At 39.4% G+C, this 21,480-nt stretch overlaps 1 protein-coding gene across 7 annotated transcripts in view; it reads left to right on the plus strand.

The window, feature by feature from the left end:
* Positions 1–3,364: 3,364 nt before the first annotated feature.
* The window catches only part of Zc3h14 (zinc finger CCCH-type containing 14), a 50,236-nt gene continuing 32,120 nt past the window's right edge, over positions 3,365–21,480 (plus strand). For 6 of the 7 annotated variants that reach the window (XM_004837086.3, XM_004837087.3, XM_004837088.3 and 3 more), the window contains exons 1-9: positions 3,365–3,562; positions 3,983–4,025; positions 11,549–11,663; positions 13,875–13,915; positions 14,688–14,883; positions 15,330–15,759; positions 16,575–16,735; positions 17,389–17,489; positions 19,780–19,935. In XM_004837086.3, coding sequence (XP_004837143.1) covers positions 3,527–3,562; positions 3,983–4,025; positions 11,549–11,663; positions 13,875–13,915; positions 14,688–14,883; positions 15,330–15,759; positions 16,575–16,735; positions 17,389–17,489; positions 19,780–19,935 — 1,279 coding nt within the window. In that variant the 5' untranslated portion in view covers positions 3,365–3,526. Of the gene's footprint in view, positions 3,563–3,976; positions 4,026–11,548; positions 11,664–13,874; positions 13,916–14,687; positions 14,884–15,329; positions 15,760–16,574; positions 16,736–17,388; positions 17,490–19,779; positions 19,936–21,480 lie in introns of those variants that run through there. The other variant, XM_021245346.2, reaches the window with a different exon arrangement.

The raw sequence follows: 21,480 nt of genomic DNA on the forward strand, positions 1-21,480 counted from the left end.
TCCACAGTTGGATGTCCTATCCATCTCTGCCCAGGCCTGAGAAGGGCCCCATGTAAAGAAGAGGCTGGCTACCCCTCAATCCCACCTGGGGGCACAGAGGGTTCCGTACCAGGCTTCTGTGAATATTGCCAACTACATCAATTGTTCAGACACCCATCCAGGCTGGGAAGGTTCATTTGAGATTTGGGTAGCCCAAAGAAATAACATGGAGCCATGGGAATATCTGACATGCCTTTACTATCTCAGTGGTATGGGAGCAACTAAAGGATCCTACTCCCTTTTATGTGATATCACTCAAGGCTGGCAAGCTGCCAAAAAGTTTTATAAAACAGTGTTATGACTTGTATCTAGATGTCCTCCTACCCCTCAAAGTCTCATGTGCTTATAGGTGGGACTTTGTGGAGCTGGCTGGATCTAGGGCTTGTGATACTGGGATTAAGGTGTTGGTAGTAAATTGGTCCACTGATTGGAATTAACGTAGTTCTCAGGTGGATAATGGGAAGGCCACCCTGGGGGTGGGTGGTACCAATCAATAGGCCTTGACGGAATATAAAGGGGTAAAGAAGAAAGTAGGTTTTGCTGCTTGCTGCTTCCTGCCTTCTGCCTGCCACACCATGGACTATTTCTCCTCTGTGATGCCCTTCTGCCATGCTGCTGGTATGTCTCATGAGGGTAGATTTTTATCTAGGGTCTATAAAAAAACAAAAACAAACCTGTATCAATAAAAGAATTAGAGATATAAGTTTAGAAGAAAAAAGAAAATCACTTTATTGGGAAAAGAAGAGAAATGGGGAAGCAAAATAATTTTATTGGGAAAAAGAGAGAAAATAAGTAGATAGATAGCTACCTTGTTGGAGTAAGGTAGGCAGCTCAGAGATGGCACTTGATGGTCTTTGTTCTAAGCTTCTTTTATTACATCGTGAGGAAGGGACTCTTCCCCTTGAGAGTTGTTATACCTTGTTTGGCTATTTCGGGCTCTGAGACTCCTGATTTGGCCATTGCCCCTTCCATTACCTATGTGTACATTTTTGGATAAGCACGTCTTTGGTCTGTCCAGGTGCTTTTATCTTGTGAGATTTACAGCAGAGTTACGTTCAAGGTTGAGTTAGTAAAAAGGATACATGTGCATTTTAGTGTATTACTATGATGAGAATAATAAAATATATGTGTACTTAAATGTATATGGGTGTGAGTGTTTAGGTGATAGTGTATATTTTATATACAGAGTTTTTATAATATCATCCTCCCTCTCCCTACTTTGTTTTTCTTGTGCTTAATTGAAGATGTAGAGAGGAGGGAGTTGTGTCTTGGCATGAAGTGAGCCAGGCCAGTCTTAACAGCTCTCCCTTTTTCTTAGCTTCACTCTCTATAGCAAGGGTTTAACTCTTTATTTTCCAGAAACCTCACTGAGACCTTTTAACTTTCTGTCCCTGAACTTTTAGTACACTGCCCTGCCTTGGAGGCAGCCAACTATGGGCTGAAATCTCTACAGTGATCCAAAATAAACCTTTCCTTCTTTAGCTTGTTGGGTGTCAGGTATTTTGTCTCAGCAATGAGAAAAAATAACAAAGACACATAGACTACTTGTTTACATGTTCCCTGTGTATGTGCAGGCTACATAACATATGGTGACTCACTAGCAAGTGTAAGATGTAGGGAAAAATCCTGAGCCATGTTGGGTACCCTGACCACACCCTGCTAAACACCTGAATGAGCTTGACAAGGGATTCTTCAGGTGAGAACCCAACCTGTCTGACACAGGCTGGTTGCAGTCCTGAACCAACCACCCAGTGAAGATGTGCTCGTATTGTTAACGCCTGGAAACCATGAGAGGAGAAATGTGTGTTTTCTAAGCTGCTAAGTTTGTGTTCGTTTGTTATGAAGCAATAGGTAACTAATAGAAACCACTGAGGAATAGGTGGATGTGGGGGAGGAAGGAGACCTCTCTTTATGCCTACTCTGCTTCCAAGGTTTTGTGATCAGGGACAGGGAGAATTAAATTGCTATGGATAGAAAAAGGAAAATCAGGAAGAAAATATGAGCAGGGGCAGGGGAGATGAGGATGAAGACTTTAATTGTGAAGGGTTTAGTTGGGAGAAAATAAAATGTGTGAGGCCATTTAAAATTCGAGAGCAGGGTTCAGGTAAGAAGCCAAGATGAAACAGCTATCATTCTACAAAACAAGCCTGTTGTCTCACATAGGTGAAGAATGAAATTGTGGACAGAAAGGAGGTTAAAGGGGAATTCTTCGTGGGAAATTTAAGAAGAAAAATAGCTTCCGGTGAGTAAACTGGAGGAGTCCTGTGTGGGTTGCTAAGGTGTTTCCTTTGTCTTGGTCTTATATAACAAGGAGAGAACAGAAACTTTGTTATTCAGTGATCACCTATCGCGGTGGGTCTGTGGGTTTAGAATCGTCAGTTGGGGTTTAGGCTTTATAAAGTTTAAAGAAAATCAGTTACTCAGCTGGGCAAATTCAAAGGGAACTGAGTTCAAAGGAAACCAGTTACTCTGTATTTCTAGAGGTAGGGTGGAGTTAACTAATTTAACATATGTTATCCAAGAACTTTTTCCTTGAGAGTTAAGAGTTTTTATTTGAACTCTTTTAATCTTTTTTGTGTGTGTGTTTGCATTTACATTTCTAAGCTTAACTGGCTGTATGGGTTGGATTAGCTCCTAACTCGGTGTATGTGCTATTCTTGTTTCCTTTGTAACCAGCCGACTTATCTTAGGCCCTGTCCCTTACTGACTATAAGGTAACTAAACTGTCTTTCATAAAGGCAGATGGGAAATTTAGCCATTATCAGCCTAGAGGTGACAAGGGAAGGCCTGGAAATGAAAAGCTGTCCAGAGGGAATTCAGAAAGGAGCGGGAAGACGAGGGTAGTGTGAGGGAAAGGTCACCGTGTGTTGGTGGAAGGAAGGAGAAACAAACCCAGGAGAGCCAGGGCGTTTGCAGAGTCAAAGCAAGGACTGTCCCGAATGGGTTCTGCTGCCCAGGATATCCCATTTTCCCTCCAAGTGTAACCTTTGGCAGGCACTGTACTTCACAGGAAAGACAGCTGAGGCTTTGACTGAAATATCTGGATCGATGCCATTCTAGCAGTAAGCCAAAGCTGCATTTTGAACTCAGGTATCACACCAAAGCCCGAAATCTTTCTGCTACACATTTAATCCATCCTTATTATCCAAAGGCGAGCAAAAAGAGTAAGAGGAGGTTTAAGAAAGCAAAAAATAGACAGGCTCTCAAACGTCCACAGGTGAAGTCAGGCCCAGCACATGCCGTCGTTCTCGATGGGGCCAGCAGAGGTCGCCAGAGCACAGGCCGCGCCGTTCAGGTGCGCGCAGGCGCAGGCGCATGCGTACTCGCTCCGGCTTGTGCCGGGGCTCCGGGCCGGCGGGGGCGGGGACACGCAGTGCGCGCGGTGGGGGCGGAGCGGCGGTAGCTAGGCTGCTGAGTGGGAGCCCGCGGTGGGCTCCAGGTAAGCGAGACGCAGCGCAGTGCGGAACCCGCTGGTCGCCGCGGAGCCATGGAGATCGGCACCGAGATCAGCCGCAAGATCCGGGTGAGGCCCGCAGAGCGGGGGGATGAAGCTGGGCCTTGGCGGGCGGGCTGTTGGCAGCAGTAACGGGGCCGGTGGGCCCGGCCTGTGGCGTTTCCTAGTCCAGGCCGCTTTGGGCCTGGCGCAGACGCGGCCTTGCAGAGCGCGGTAGGCGGTGGGGCTACGGCACCGGAAGTGGCCGCCGGGAGCGTGCGGGCGGGAGCGCCCCCGCCGCGGCGCCGCGAGCCACCCTGCGCCCGCCGAGCCCGGGGTCCGCGCCCTCCCCTCCCCCACCGGGCCGGAGCTGCGGGAGGCGCGAGCCGGCGGGTCGCCTGAGCGCTGCGCTTGGGCTCGGGCTCGGGCTCGGGCTCGGGCTCGGGCTCGGGATCGGGATCCTCGCGCCGCGGCCCTCCTGGTCACCTTTGCTTTTTTTTCCCCCCTCAGAGTGCCATTAAGGGGAAATTGCAAGAATTAGGAGCTTATGTCGGTAAGTTTTATTGTTGTCTTTCGCCCAATACAATTTAGTTTGCAAGCTAATTTTGGTGAGTGCACTTTTCCCATCCTTCGACGAACAGTATTTTACAATTTTTGCCCTGCCACCTTTGAATCTGATACTTCCTGGTTAATTTGTTTAATCAGCATTTTATCGAACGGTCCGTGGGTAGACTCCTCCCCCCATTCCTCTTTCTGTACTGTTTTGAAGTAGTTTCTTTCGCTAAGGCTTTAATTTTCCATAGTTTTTGATTGAATTTTATTGTTATTCTGTTTTTGTTACTTTCCTTTTTACCTTGTATCCTCAGAACTGTCGCTTTGTATATGAATATTACTTTGTGGCACTTGCTTTTATAATGGCTCAGTTCTGTTTTCGAACTCTTCACAAATTTTCTTCTTTGGAATAGTGAGGGGTGCTTTTTTCCTCTGTTCTTTTACTATTTTTTACTCTGGACTGGGCACTGTGCCTAACTATTGTGTGTGTGTATTACACAGTTAACTCATGATAATCCCCGGTAGAACCCTGAAAGGTAAGTGGTAATATTCCCAACTGTATAGTCAGGAAAAGTGAGGGTTTCTCTACTTTATGATTTGGTCCAGGCTGGGAAATTTAGCCAGACCCAAAATATAAAAAAAAAAATTTTTTTTTTTTTTAAAAAGGCTGAGGATGTAGTTCAGTGGGATGGTACTCTTGCCTAATAACCTTAAGGCTGTAGGTTCAGTCGCCAGTACTGGAAAATAAAATATCTGTCACTTAGGAGAACTGTTCCTAAAGTGTTTGAGTCGGTAAAGAACTCTGAAGTCAAAACTGTTTCCATGTTAATACTAAGAAGGTACTTGTCGTTTTCGTTGTGTTTGAATTTGGATGATATAAAAGGAATTAGTAATTTAGCATGAATCAACATAGTCAGGTCAGACTACTAGAGATTATATTCATGGGCTGGGTATTTAGCTCAGTAGTTCCGAGGCCTGCTTCACAAGCGCAGGCTCCCGAGTTCCATCCCCGGTACCCAAAAAAAAAAAAAGATTATATTCAAATCACTCTTCACTTGCAAATTTAAAAAAAAAAGCCTGTTTCTTTGTTTTTTGTTTTAAATATTTTATTTTGAGGGGTCTTGCAAAGCTTTCCAGACTGGGCCAAAACTTTCCTTGCTCCTACCTCAGCCTCCCATACAGTTGGGATTACAGGCATGCATCACATCTGGTTTAAGAAAAGCTTGTTTCACTTAATGTCATTGATGAGCTAGGCATGATAGTATGTATACACTTGTAGTTCCAGCTACTCAGGCGGCAGAGACAGAAGGATTTGAAAGTTTGAGACCCTGTCTCAAAAATGAAAAGGGCTGAGGATATAGCTCGGTGATATAGTGCTTGCCTGTCAATAATGAGGACTTGAGCTCAGTCCCTGGCACCACCAAAAAATAACTAAAAATTTAAAAAGAGAATGTCATTGGTGGAGCAGTAAAAATATTTTTTTTTTTTTTTGGGACCAGGGATCGAACTCGGGACCCTGTGCTTGCAAGGCAGACGGTGGAACCACTGAGCTAAATCCCCGGCACCCAGTAAAAATATTTTTAAACCCTGGCTTTTCATTACATCTTTTTAATACTCATTTCTTTTTTTTTTGGTGCCGGGGATTCAACTCGGGTCCTTGCGCTTGTGAGGCAGACGGCAGAACCACTGAGCTAAATCCCCAGCCCTATACTCAGTTTTCTGAGGGAATGGAATTGCTCATAAAGTGCCAATGTTGATTACCTTAAGGAAACGCATTAGTATGATTGAGAACTAGCCATCTTTTTCACGAAGTACAGTGGACCCTCAAGTTATGACTAGCTTGTCGCATGAATACCTTGGGTTAATTAGGTTAATGGAAAATTCATCTGCCTCTTGTTATCTACATAGCGTACCCAGGTAAACATCCAGATCTCGGCTGTGTTGACTTAGTTACAACAAGCCCTCGGAAACCGAGTTTTTAAGTCAGGGGTCCACTGTATCATTTCTAAGTTCTAAGAAGTGATAAACTGATTATGTGGACTTGAGTATTTGACAGATATAAGAAAACAACTGACAGGCTTTGTTGAACTTTTAGATGAAAAATAGAATTTTGGAATATTTATATCTGGCACCATGAGTTTAATAGCTTCCCAGTGCTGAAAGAATTTCTGGTGAAATTATGCAGCTCTTGTCAAATAAAATTTTTATATTGCCTAATGAAATGTGTCAATATTTTGGTGGTCCACTAGCTTAGTGAACCAGTATTTTCCCAGTGACCAGTGCATAATGTTAAAAAATTGTATGTGGTAAAGAGAGCTGTTAAAACCAGAGGGTACATCAGTGGATTTTCTTGTAACAGGGTGCCAAAAGGTAATCGATGTAGGTTTAGATTTGATATTGGTGCTAACATTGAGGAAATTCCCCTTGTTGAGTTTTAGTGTCTTATCACAGAATATCCCCTATTATCTGTGCAGGTTGTTAACATGCTATTTTTCTAGTGAGTATTGTGGGCCTGTAATCCCAGCACTCTGGGAGGCTGAGGTGGAAGGATTGCAAGTTCAAACCCAGCCCAGGCAACTTAGTGACTTAGCCAGACCTTGTCTTAAAAAAAATTCTTTTTTTAAAGGGAAGGTTATGTAGCTCAGTGCAAAGGGCCTGGGTTCAACCCCCAGTACTGCTCCCCGCCCCCTAAATATAAATAAATAAATAAATAAATATATATATATATATTTTTTTTTTTTTTCGTTTTCTGGCTATATATCTGACACTAGATTTTCTTCACATTCTTCAGTGGGAACATTACAGAAGATTAAATGCAAAAAGCACTGGTACCAGCTTGGGCAACTTAGTGATTAAGCAAGACACTGTCTCACAGTGAGAAAAGGCTGGGGATGTAGCTTAGTGCAAAGACCTGGGTTCAGTCCCCAGTACTGGGAGAAAAAAAAAAGTGAGAAGCAAAAAATAGAATCTACCTCTCAAGCCAAATTACTGAGATTTATAAAAATACAGAACAAGGCCATTCTTTGCACTACATTTTTGTTTTCTTTCAAGCTTTAGCTGTTTTATTAAAAATAATTTTTTTATACAGATACACAAATATACTTGGGTTTTTTAATGTGATGTGTATTTTAAAATAGTACCTTTAAATTAAAATTTCCTGTTTTAATTTTATATGGTAAATACCAATAGATGTAACATAAACCAGAGAAAGAGCTTGAGGCCAGTTTGAGTATTGCTGCCTTATGGACAGGCAAATTTCAAAAATTACCTGTTTTCAGGACTGTTGTAAGACTTTAACACATTAGCAGTGAACCTGTGGCATGTGAGCTGCAGCCAGGTGTTTGTCATCATTGAAAGCTCTAAAAGGTTTGCTGTCACTGCTTTCACACATGAGAAAATCGAAGCTCAGAGAAGATGAGGCCAAATCAGGATTTATTTATTCTTTTTATTCATAACTTAATGGATGCCAACTGTGAGCCAAAAGTTTGTTTTGGCTTAAAAAGAGAAAACCACAGAAAACCTACTAAGAAAATTCTACATGAAAGTGCAAACACGTTGAGTCCAAATTAAAATTTACCAATGAGTTTGAATTTGATGGCTTTATCATTTGTCAGAAATTGCCAATTGAGGATTTTGAGCTTTTTAAGAACCTGGTTGCAAGTTTCATCTAATCCATTTTGATGTATATGAGATGTGATTGAAAACTACTATGAGTGCTTAAACTTAACAAATGTATTACAGTAAAAGACACATTGCCATTAATCCCCCTCAAAATACCAAGTCTCACTTTGAGCAACTTACCCTGTTCTTCTTGCCTTTTTTTTTTTTTGAGACAGGGTCTTGCTGTGTAGTTTAGGGCAGCCTTGAACTCATTATGTAGCCCAGCCTGGCCTTGAACTTGTAATCCTCCTGCGACAGCCTCATGAGCTGGGATTACAGTCATGTGCCGCCAAACCTAACTTCTTGCCACTTTCTGAAGCAGTTTAGGAAGTCCTCTTTCATGAGGTTCATTAATTTTGGTGGTGTGGCTGCCTCAACATGATGATGTCCTGCATCAACTGAAAACCGTTTATCTTTCCTGGTCATTTCCACTTGGTGAAGAGCTAGAAGTCGAATATGCCAAATGTGAACAGGGTGGATGTGGTCACATACCATATCATTTTTAGGAGCCTGGCTTTCCATTGAATGGCACTTGGCAACAGTAGTCAGGACAGTTTTGATTACACCTTGTAAAGGGACTCATGGACTTCCAGATTGGTTTCAGAAAGTGGCAAGAATGATAGGAAAATTGTGTTTAAAGAGGGGGAGAGTATTTTGAGGAGCATTAATGATAGTATGTCTTATTGTAATAAATTTTTTAAAGCTTTTTTGATAAGACCTTTAATTTTAAAAACACCATATTTTATAGTTTTGAAAACATTTTCATATAGTTCCTGTTGTTCCTGAACATAGTGCTAGGGTGGGAGCGATAGGTAGAAGTCTTTTTACAAACAAAAAGTAGTCTTTATGAAGCTGTATAGAGCTAGTCAGTAGCAGATTTAAGGTCGGGGAACTTAGGCCTTTTGAGCCCTTAATGTTTACTGTGTTAACTTTATGATAGAAACTTTGTGATTTAAAGCCTGGATTGGAGCATGTGGTCTTCTAGAACTTCCAGTTTGGACATCAGCACAACTTTCTCAGCTTGTCACTGCTACTTGACAGAAGTTCTCTTTGTGTGTCTGTGTGTCTGTGTCTGTCTGTGTCTGTGTGGTAGAAGATTTTATGTATTTTGGTTTTTGGGGCCAGGAATTGAACCCAGGGCTCCTACCTGCTCTGCCACTGAGCTCTGCTCCCAGCTTAGAAGATTCTTAAGGGGAGAGATTTCACGTTTTCTGTGTTCCAGTGACACAGCAGAGAGCCTGATGTTTCCTAAATGTTAATTGGTTAAACAAGGTCACCCTTCAACTCCATTTGAAATAAAATAGAACGCATTATTCATGTCGGCAATTAACTATATTTATGTGTATCTGCATCAGTGTCCTGAAAAGGGTGAATTTCTAATTCCTCTTTGGTGGTGCTGGGGATAGAACCTGGGGATGTGGGCATGCTAAGTGTACCTCTACAGGGCTGCATTCCCAGCTGTCTAGCCTCTTTTTACCCTAGAAAGTGCTAGACTCTTTAAAGTCATAAAAACAATTCTGCAGGAAATACTTGTTTATTTTCAAGGTATTGGCTAGGACACAAAGATGAAAAACATTTTTAAAGGAAGTAGTAATGTCTCACTTGTGTTTAAAATGGAGTACTTCAGTGAGGTGGCAGTTAAAATTATAATTAACTTTTAGAAACCTTCACAACTTTGGTTTTTTCCCCTAGTATGCTATGCTGATTTCAAATGACTTTGAGAAGCCTGTCAGAATTCTGGAAGAACATATCATGACAACATGTTAATTTTTCGTTAAGTTGTTATATTTCATTGTATGTCTACTCACAAAACCTGAGAATTTCTGAAAGCTTTTGTTGAGATGTAATTGGCATATATTAAACTGCACGTGTGTGTGTGTGTGTGTGTGTGTGTGTGTGTACTGGGGATTGAACCCAGGGCTTTGTGCATGCTAGGCAAGAGCACTACCATTGAGCTATATCTCCAGCCCTAAATTGGACACATTGATAAAATGAAAGTCATTACTGCAATCAAGGTAATGGGTATATTAGCCTGGAAATGTAGTCTATAGGTAGAGGACAGACAAAACCCTGGGTTTGATTCCAGCATTGCCAAAAAACTCCCCCCAAAACCCAGATAATGAACATATATATCAGCTCCCAAAATTTTTAGGAGCTGCTTTCTATCTCTACCTTACATCTTTCAGAGCTCCCAACCCAGTACCCAGACAACCACTGACCTCATACAATATTTTAGAAAATGGAAGCTGATACATAGTGACATGGCCTGTTTGTATCATTGATGTTAAGGGGAAAAATTACCAAAAGACTGCTGAAGTATTCCCACCTTTTTTTTGTTGATCTGAGTTACTATTGGTGTCCTGTAGTAGAAACCATGCAGAAATAGCTACCAGCTTGCTTACTATAATTGCTAGAAAGCAGTGAGAGTCCATTAATACTCCACCCTCAAAATGTCTGCTTGTCCTTGTATCTTCTCACATATTGCATGCATCTATGAAACAGTATGATTTTTTTTTCATAGATTTTGTGCTTTTACAGTGTATTTGTGCTTCTTTTGAACTGCATTTTTGATCCAAGTTTATCTTGGATACAAATGTTTGATAGTACTTTAGAAATGATCCTGTATGCCTGTGTAGAAATATAAGCATTTTAAGTATTAAATTTTTTTTGCGGGGGGAGGTAGGGAGGGATTGGAGTTCCAATGATAATGGCATTTGTTTTACTTACATTTTTATTTTTTTATTTTGGCTGTACTGGGGATTGAACCTAGGGCTTTGCCCATGCTAGGCATGCACTCTATCACTGAGCTATATCCCCAACCCTCTTTTTTTTTTGGTACGGGGGATCAAACTAGGAACCTTGCGCTTGTGAGGCTGGTGGTGGAACCACTGAGCTAAATCCCTGGCCCTAACCCTCTTTAATTTGAGATAATCTGTTTTAGTTGCCCAGGCTGGCCTTGAACTTTGTCCTTTTCCCATAGCTTCTTAGTAGCTGAGATTACAGTTGTACACCGCCTGGAATCTTCTAATCTTACTGAGGGTTTTTTTTTTTTCTCAATTTTTTTCTTGGCCCTGGACCTCACCTTCATAATCATTGTGTAAGGTGATCACTGTGAAGATAAAACAGTGAATAAAGTTAGTTGACATTATTTAATCGAATTTTTTTTCTCTGTTGTGCTGGAATTGAGCCTGGTGCATTGTGCCCACTAGGGAAGCACCCTACCTGCAACACCTCTAGCTGCTACTTAAAATTGAAATTTTTAAGTTATGTAGAGTTTCGGGTGATTTTAGTTTATTTGATGTTGCTCCAAGTTTATTATACTGAGTAATTAAAATCTGGTTTACCAAGGATAAAGATGTAATCTTGAGAAATGAGTATTTTTGAACAAAACTAAACAAAACTCAGTTACTAGTCCTGGGGAGTGTCCATATTTTCTAGAAGCTTCTCTGATGATAAAAACATTTTTTCTTTCAAGGAGATGAACACACTCAAAATTTTTTTTTTTCTTTTTTTTTTTTTTTGGTACCAGGGATTGAACTTGGGTCCTTCTACTTTCGAGGCAGGCGGCGGAACCACTGAGCTAAATCCCTGGCCCTACACTCTCAAAATTGATTCTGTAATCCTAGATGTCTAGCTTTATTCCAAGGATTTCATAATTTATCCCTAATTCTTATTCTGCTAGTAATTGGAATATTTTGGGAATGAAGAGGAAAAATTCAACACTGAGCTTTTTTGTCTGACACAGTTCCAACAGAGTGAGATACTAGTTCTTAAAGCTACATCTATATTTTAATGTACATCAGCTATAATACAAATGTTAAGGAAAACATAAAAAAGATTTGATATACTTTTCCTTTTAAATAGATGAAGAACTTCCTGATTACATTATGGTGATGGTGGCCAACAAGAAAAGTCAGGACCAAATGACAGAGGACCTGTCCCTGTTTCTAGGGAACAACACAATTCGATTCACCGTATGGTATGTTTCTGAATATCTATGCCTCACACCACAGTTTGCAGAGTAGGTGTTTTGTCTGGAAAGCGGTTCTTGACAGTCGTTAGGTCATCATGGAGAGGCAGTTTGTGATGAGGGCGCAGCCTCTGGAGCCGTTGCAGGTTGAATCTTGGCTCTGGATCTTGCTATATTTCTCTGTCCATAAATTGGGAACAGTAAAGTGCTTCTGTATAGAATTGTGAGGGTTAAATGAGCTAACACATACAGGTGCTTGGAGTCCACCTGCAAGGAGCCCCTAATGTATGTCACCTGCAATTTCTATGTTTCTTTTGCAAACTATGTCTTATTCCTTTCCCCCAACCAAAACCAGTTACAAACACCAAGTACCAGCTGTAGTTTGGACTGGATGTATTTCCTGTTTTGTTTTTTCCAAGTTACCTTATAAGAGGCAAAGTTTTTTGGGTTTTTTCATTTTTAAAATTCGTTCTTTCATTTGATAAATGAAAATTTCCATCTTTAAACCTTGGAATTTTAAAATAAGCAGCCTTGTTTTTTAATTTGAAGTGTCCTTTTCCCAACCACATGGGCCTTTAGTTGAGAATGCCGACTAAAACTATGATTCAGTTGAAGAAAACCAGGTCCTGATTGATACCAGGTTTGAGATAGAGTGAGAATGGAAGAAGATGATATAGCTGAGAGTAGAGACAAGAAACGTTCCTAAGAGCTCTTAGATTAGGAGCAGCCAGTTATAGTGAAAGTGGGAGGAACAGAGTAGAGTGGCAGAAGACTTGGATAACAAATAGGCACTAAGGAGAGATGATGCCTATTAAAGTCTTTCCTTAACTCAAAACTCTTAGTGTCTTTGTCCTAGCAGGCCACTGTATGCTGTATAGCTCTTGTGCAGCCACCTCGGAATTCTCTGGGTTTATATGTTGTTAAGAGTATAGGTCCTTACTCATGACTTTAATGTAGTGGTCTAACCTACTTAGGACAGTTTATTTCATTGCTTACCAAATAAAAGTGGTCATGGTGCTTTAATCTTTAGCAGTGCAAGTATTTTTTTGTTTTGTTTAGTAAACAGTTTTCATAACCTAACCTTTGGATCACCTAGGATTTGAGTCCAGCTTCTCTTAGATGGGAGATTGACCTAATAGATGCTTTATCACATAACTTGATGGAATACGTTGGAGAAATTTATTAAACAAACATACCATTTACTGGATCTGAATTTAAGCTAAAATTCAACTTCTTGTCCTTGCCACAAATTCAGTTCTTTAGTGTGTACTGATGCAAGGGATGTTATCTTCATTTTGGCACTTAAATGTTATATTAACACCAGCCCCAAACAGACTGTCATGATTTTTTTAAGCCCCGAAATAGTTGTGTCTGTTGATGTGTGCCATTGGCTCGTGACTAGGGTTCTCAGTGAAACAGTACAGTGAGAATTCTGGTGTTTAGGGGAGCCTCTTAGAAGCACTACAGGGCAAATTTGCCTTGAATATAGTTGCTAAAATAGGCCATAACTTATGGTCTATATTTGCTTATAACAATTATTTTGAAAATAATAGTTACAGTGAAATTGTATACCATCTTCTGAGATAAATTTTTTTGTTTTTTTAGCTCTCTAAATTAGGTTGTCCGGAAACCATGGAAGTAGTTAAATATGAACTGCTGGTGTAGGGGTGAAGTTGAGTGGTACAATGGATATTTAGCATGCTGAGGGCTCTAGGCTGAGTCCCCAGTGTCAAAATAAGTACAAAAGTTGTTATTAAACCATTGTGACGTAAGCATTATTACATAATTTTGTTTTACTGGAAGCTCTATTCAGTCTTTAGTCCTCAGGAAGCAAAGTGACATTTTTGTAGACCCAGATTCTAGTTAGAAGATGTCCTTGCCCTTGTTTGTTTTGTTTTGCTTTGGTACGGTGAATTGAGCCCAGAGCCTGTGCATGCTAAGAACTTGCTCTGCCACCAGGCTGTACCTCCAGTTCCTTTGGGCTCATTTGCAGAGGCTAGATGTTAAAAATAGTGAAGAAAAGTAATGATTCTTGATTGATTTCTGTAATATTTATATAGTCTTTTAAAATGTGGAACTAGAAAGTTAATTTTAACATCATTTATACGTTAAATCATATATCAATATTTATCTGGATAAAATGTCATCACATTTAGAGTGGCAGTTGAAATAAAATCTTAAGGGAGGCTTTATTTTTTTGTTTTGTTTTGTTTTTTTTAGGCTTCATGGTGTATTAGATAAACTTCGCTCTGTTACAACTGGTAAGATTTATAAAATTGAGGTTTGTTTGGAATTTCTATTTGCTGTAGCATATGATTCTTCTGAAAGTCATTTGTGCTGTTTCAGAAACACTCGCAACTTTGAAAAGAGTGTTCATTTGAACTTTGTAAGGGAGCACAATGTTATGAATTTTATGAGCAGTAAATTTATTCAGTGATAATTTCAATGTGTGTGTAGGTGGGAGCGGGAGTAGTGCTATGTATCCTAAGGAAAAAATTGTAGATGTATGCAGAGGTTTAAGTCCAAGGGTGTCTCACTTTGTTATAATTGAAAGTTACATCAACATCCAATACTAATAAATTAAATACATTATTTTATTACTGTGTGTGGAATAACATTCAGGCATTACAAGTAATATGGAGTAGTGTGTGAGAACACACACAATATAGATCTATATATACCCTTCCTCAAAAAATAGCCTTTGAAGCTGAGTGTGGTGGCACACACATGTATTACCCACTCCAGAGGCTCAGGCAGGAGGATTGTGAGTTTGAGGCCAGCCTGGGCAAAGTGACACCCTGTCTCAAACAGTAAGAAGGCCTGGGGATATAGCTCAGTGCGTGAGGCTCTGTGTCCAGTCCTCAGTATTGTACTACAGAAAGCAAAAAAACACCTTTGAGGTAATTGGTTATTTTGTTTGTATTTTAAAACTTTTCTACAATGAACATGTATTACTTTTGAATTGGTCATCAGAGAGGAAAAGTTTTAAAGTAATAAAAGTAGATTTCAAAGATCATTTATTTTTCTTTCTAGAACCCTCTAGTCTAAAGTCTTCTGATACCACCATCTTTGATAATAATGTGCCTTCAAACAAGAGCAGTTTCAGTCGGGGAGATGAGAGAAGGCATGAAGCTACAGTGCCTCCCCTTGCTATTTCTAGCACTAGACCTGAGAAAAGAGATTCCAGAGTTGCTACAAGTTCACAGGAGCAGAAAACAAATAATATGAGGTATTTTTCATGAAAATACATACTTTTTTTATAATGGAACACCTTTATTTTTACACATCTGACAGAGGTTTGTGGTGAGCAATCTTTTCAGTGGAAAACAGCACCAATATCAGCCTGTCATTAAAAATTTTAAAGTAGGGCTGGGGATTTAGCTCAGTGGTTTCGCCGCCTGCTGTGCCAAGTGCAAGGACCTGAGTTCAATCCCTGGTACCAAAAAAAAAAAAAATTTTAAAGTAAATATTTTTTTGCCGGGTGTGGTGGCGGGTTCCTGTAATCCCAGCCCGTGGGCTTGAGGAGGATCGCCATGAGTTTGAAGCCAGCCTTGGCTACATAGTTTAAGACTAGCCTGAACTACATAGTGAGACCTTGTCTCAAAAACAAACATTTTTTGAGGATTTGGAGATAATTGATCTAATTTTATTGTGAAATATTTTTTTTTTTGGTAGACAGACTTATGATGATGGAGCTGCAACCCGACTAATGTCAACAGTGAAGCCTCTGAGGGAGCCAGCACCCTCTGAAGATGTGATTGATATTAAGCCGGAACCAGATGACCTCATTGATGAAGACCTCAATTTTGTGCAGGAGAATCCTTTATCTCAGAAAAAACCTACAGTGACACTTACATATGGTTCTTCTCGCCCTTCTATTGAAATTTATCGACCACCCGCAAGCCGAAATGCAGAGAGTGGCGCTCATTTAAACAGGTTACAATTTCAGCAGCAGCAAAGCAGTATTCACGCTGCCAAGCAACTGGATATACAGAACAGTCGGGTGTATGAAACGGGACATTTATGTGAACCAGAAGTGCTTAACAGCTTAGAAGAGACTTATAGTCCCTTCTTCAGAAACAACTCTGAAAAAATGATCATTGAGGTTTGTATTTTTAAATCCTGGCTTGTTAGGCTGAAGTTTGGTAGTTTTTTTTTTGGTACTGGGGATTGAACTCAGGACCTTGTGCTTTCGAGGCAGGTGGTGGAACTGCTGGGCTAAATCCCTGGCTGGCAGTTCTTGATACTAAATAGTATGTGAACTAACTAAACACATATTACAAGTTTATTGTAAATTGATCTTTCTGCTGCCCTAGCCTCTCCACGGCTGGCTTCTAGAGAGATTTTGTATCATATCTGCATACCTTGTTAGTATTTTTCACATTTGAGTTAGTCTACGTTAAAATTTTGGGGAGAGAGGTTAGGTCAGTTTTAGATTGTTTATGGTAATTGCTAGTAAGCAACCAAGTAACTCCCTTTTTTTAGTTTCTGGGATGTCTGACATTTGACTTAACTGTTTTTATCTTAATAATTTTAGGGGAGGGTGTTAGGTAATTGCTAGTGAACAACTAAGTTACTCCTTTTTCTTAATTTCTTTGATTTCTGGCATTTGAAATAGCTTTATCCATATTTTATAATTTTTCCTGTCATGGTTAGGTAAATTTTAGATTGTTCATGGTAATAACCAACTCCCTTTTATTAATTTCCTCAGCAGTGCTGTGTGTAGCTGTTTATGAAATGAATATAAAGCTTTAAGCTTTGTTTTAGTTAATGATTGGCTGTTTGAGGTATTTACATTTTTATAAGAAACCAGTAAGTACCCTGTGAATCCTTAACAAGATTGTCTTTTTTCAATGAAAAAAATGTGTGATAGAACTTTATTTTCTGAGTCTGGGTAAGCATCAACTTATTTGATTGCAGGAAGAAAATTTTCGAAAGAGAAAGTTACCTGTGGTAAGTTCAGTTGTTAAAGTAAAAAAATTCAATCATGATGGAGAAGAGGAGGAGGAAGATGACGATTATGGCTCCCGGACAGGAAGTGTGTCCAGCAGCGTCTCAGTGCCAGCAAAGCCGGAAAGGAGGTGTGTAAGCACAGTGGTTCCAGCTGCCTGTTGGAGTCCTCGGGGTTTCTTTTTTTCTTTTTTTCTTTTTTCATGCTAGGGATCAAACCTAGGGCCTTGTGCATGTTAGGCAAGTGCTTTACTATTGATCTACATCCCTGGCCCTCTGGATTTCTTAAAAAGGACAATCTTGAGAAACATCTAATATAATCCTATGTAAGACTTTTCCATTGAATTTATTTATTAATTTTTTTGAGACAGGGTCTTGCTGTTAGTTCAGGCTGCCCTTGAAATTACTCTGTAGCCCAGGCTGGCCTCAAATTCAGCGATCCTCCTGCCTCAGCCTCAGCTTGCCATTGAATCTTTTAGAGAGATATATATATATATATATATATATATATATATATCTATCTATCTATCTATTACTGAGAATGACCTTGTTTAACATTGTAGAGGATTGCAGAGAATTAAAACCTAATTTTATGAGAAAAAAATTTATTCAGATTTGTTATTTTAAAAAGTAAGGTTTCTTTCAGTCTAGTTGACATTTTCTAAAAATGATAGCTTGTCTATGTGAAACGTGGAGAAGTTATAGTAAAGGCATAATGGATGGTTAGTAAGTGAAGAACAGAAATTTAAAATGTTGTAAAAATACCTTTTTAAAACTCTTTTAGACCTTCTCTTCCACCTTCTAAACAAGCTAATAAGAATCTGATTTTGAAGGCTATATCTGAAGCTCAAGAATCTGTAACAAAAACAACCAACTATTCTGCAGGTAATTTATGTGTAGTATGTTTACATTGGGTAAGAGATCATTCAGTAAGTTAAAATGCTTGCTTCCTGAGTTGTACTATAAGGTGTCTGTCAGATGTAAAGACCAAAGTGAAGTTCCTCTATAAAGAATGGTTTTAGAAGGAAATTTGATCAGTTTGGGAAAGTATCATTGGAGTTTAGATCTTTGAGCACCTGTGTGTAGTACTCTTACACCCTCATTCCAAAGTGTGTGAAGCAGATAATACAAACTTTGAAGGGATGGTTTTTTAATTTTAATTTTTTGGTCATACCAGAGATTGAACCCAGGGCTTTGCATATGCTAGTGAAGTGCTCTAGCACTGAGTTATACCCCAACTCTTTTTATTTGGTGAGAAGTTCATTCTTATGTTGCCCAGGCTGCCCTTTAACTTTCAGTACCGCTGCCCAGCCTCCTAAAGAGATAGGATTATAGATAACGTACCGCCAATCCTCGCTTAAAAGTTTTGATTAAAAAATGAGACTTTCATATTAATAGTATTAAATTCAACATTAGATACGAATTCGTGATAGGTAAAGGGTAGCAATATTGGATAATAAGTAGCTGAAGTTAGGGAAGTTTGTGTTTTTTTGGTTTTTTTATGTGGTGCTGCAGATCAAACTTGGGCTTGTGTACGCTAAGCAATTCTTCTGCCGCTGGCTTCCTCTCAAGCCCCAAGAGAAATTTGTTTAAAACTTAAAAACAAGCAGATACGTTTCTTCATCTTGGAATCCATTAATAAATGTAGGAAAGAGGAGTCAGTGTAGTGGCACACACTTATAATCCTAGCTACAGAAGGCTGAGGCTGTAGGATTGGAAGTTAGAGGCCAGATAGGCAACTTGGTAAGACCCTGTGTCAAAATGATGATGATGATGATGACAAAAATGGTAGGGCTGGGGATGTAACTCAGTGGTCGGGTACTTGGCCTGTTATGTATGAGGTCCTGGGTTCAGTCTCCAGTACTGCAGAAGAAAGAAAAAGAGAGGGAGAGAACTCATTTGTGATAGCCTTGCCCTAATAATCATACTGATAGAAGCACATCATTTTGTGACAATATTAAGATACTGCATGTATTTAAAACAAACTTTTTTGCAGAAAGCTAATTCAGAAGTACAGATGATGGGTGCCATTTTATAGTGTTGAGTTCTGTACTTCATGTCCTGCTATAGCCAATGTTTAAACCTTTGTGGTAACAAGGTGATGGTAATTATTAACTCTCAAAAATTACTTTGGTTTTTACTGTGGATCTGATCAATGCTTTTTGGAGTATTGTTCTGCTTTCCATTATCTCACATCTTTGACCCCTTCCTGAACTGAACGATTAGCCATCAGTGTTTTTTTTTTCATTAAGTTTATTGGTACATTTTAGGTATACAATAGTTATATTCATCATTGGGATCTTGTACCTTTACATGATGTATCTTTGTTCATATTTTTTCCCCATTTCCCTGCACTCCCTTCACCCCCTTCACCCTTCCTTAAAAATAGGAGAAAAGAAAAAAATGAAAGACATCAGTTTTTGATCCTGATACTCAACTGTCTTTTTCATCCCTAATTTAACCTTGAACATAAACTAGTTATGGCATGTAGAATAAGGGTTATCAGGCAAAGGCCAGTGCTTGACCTAACAAATTTAGAGAATTTCTGTGACCTTGAAATACCCTCCTTTTCTAAAAGTTAAAGATTCCCAGGTCTTTTTCTGGTGTGGGGGTAGGGTACTGAGGATTGAACCCAGGGGCTTTCACACTGAATAACACCCCCAGCTCTTTAATTTTTTATTTTGAGATGTCAGGGTCTTGCTAAATTGCCTAAAGGCTGGTCTCGAACTTGTGATTCTTCTGCTTCAGCCTCCCAGAGTACTGGGATTACAGATGTAAGCCACCGTGCCTGACTTGGATATCCCAAAGTTTTAAGAAATAGCTTTGAAACATTCTTTCTCTATCTAAATTACCTAAATTACAATTCAAAATTATATAAGGTTATGAAGCAAAGCCTATGGTTCATTATTTAAAAAAATGAATACATATGTGCCGTACTCTTCGTGGCATATTTCTTAAAATGTGTAGACATTGTTTACATATGTATGGGTAATAAGTTGGATATCTATCTCAGGAATCTTGTAAGAAAGGCTCAGGTGGTAGTTTCTGGATTTTTGTGAACTCCTTGAGTGTTCTAAACCCAAGGAGGCACTATGATATGTTTTAACTATTGAGTTTTGATATGTTCTGATGTTCATTTGTTGTATTTCCATCTCTCTTTAATTTTGTGTTAAAGTCCCACAGAAACAGACACTTCCAGTTGCTCCCAGAACTCGAACATCTCAAGAAGAATTGCTGGCAGAAGTGGTCCAGGGGCAAAACAGGACCACCAGAGTTAGCTCCCCTATTAAAGAAGAGGAAACAAAAGGAGATATTACAGAAAAAAATCAAGGTAAAAATTTAAATATTTTACTTTCTTTTTAAAATTTTTTGTGATACATTGTTTTCAAATGGATTTTTATGGAGTATTATTTGTGAAGATTAGACCCAAAAAGAGAATAAGGGATCCTGAAGAATGTTCATACCTATACTTTTTATTAGGAAACCAGGCAAGTTGGCACATACCTGTAATCCCAGCTGCTCAGAGGCTAAGGCAGGAGAATTATGCATAAGTTCAAAGATAGTCTGGGGAGTTTAGTGAGACCTGGCCTCAAAATAAATTAAAAAGGTTGGAGTTGAACTTGGTGCTCCCTGGATTCAATCCCCACCCTTCACAAAAACTTCAGTACAGAAGTTTTTAATGTACTCAAAAATGGAAAGACAGGTGCAATAAACTCCCATGAATGTAATCACTCATCCATAATGGATTTTGCTGCTTTTTTAAAAAAGTTTTTACTTAAAGATATATTTACTTGTGTTCTTTCCTTTTTTTGATCTTATCCCTGTTCTCTCTACCTTGAAATCTTGGTCTTTAAATCTCCCCTCTTAGCATGCTGTCTCTGTGATCCATTGTATCTGTCCCAGTGGCCTTTTTATCCCCTTGTACCTAACACACCAGAAGTAGCTAGCTTCTGGTTGATTTTTCTGTTTCCTTCTTTTCTTTCTTTTCTCCAACTCTGACTTTTGCATAGTCTCCTGATTTCCAAAGGATGGCTTACCATGTGACTCCTTTGTGAGAGTATCTCTCCCTCATCCTTATTACCTAGGATTAATGCCTCAGTCGGAGCTTTAAGCAGCTCTGTTAGATGATCCCTAGACCTGCTTGTCCCTTCTCCACTAGTCTCAAACCTGTTTTGTTTCCTTCAGAAGGTTCCAATTTGCTTCCGTCTTTCTACTAAAATCTGATTTTTTAAAACTGCCAAAGTAAAAAATTAAATTCATATTATTTCCAGTTACATATTTTTTCTATCCTTGGAATACAGTTTTTCAACCCTTAAAAACTTGTATTCTTTTAGTTGTGTAGGCTTCGTGGAGTTTTAGGGTTATATCTTGTATCTTACCCTGTGGTGAGGATTGAACCGATAGCCTTACACTTGCTAAGCATGTGCTTTATTACTGAGCTACATCTCAGCCCAGGTGTTGAAAAGAGAGATACTATTTGAGAGTGAGCTAGAAGATATTAAAATATAAGACATGGGTGAGTGTAGTATTACGTAACTAATTCCATCTACTTGAGAGATTGAGGCAGGAAGATGGCAAATTTGAGGCCAGCCAAGGGAAATTTAGCCGACCTTGGTCTCAAAAATGTCTGGAGGTATGAAAGTGCTAGAGTGCTTGATAGCCTAGCATGCACAGGGTCCTGGATTCAAACCCTGGTACCACGCACAAACAAAAAAAATCCCCCCAAACCTGTGATATGTAAAACTAGCATAAAACAGAATTGGGAAAATATTTGAAATGAACTGAGAAGAATTACAAGTAAAAATTTATTTAGAAATGAACACTTTTGTATGAGACCTGAGGTTCAATCCCTAGCACCAAAAGAAAAGAGAAGAAG

This window comes from Heterocephalus glaber, unplaced genomic scaffold, assembly GCF_053883595.1.
Source record: "Heterocephalus glaber isolate CG9 unplaced genomic scaffold, H.glaber_assembly_v1.0 deba00001608, whole genome shotgun sequence".
NCBI classification, from domain to species: Eukaryota; Metazoa; Chordata; class Mammalia; order Rodentia; family Bathyergidae; genus Heterocephalus; species Heterocephalus glaber.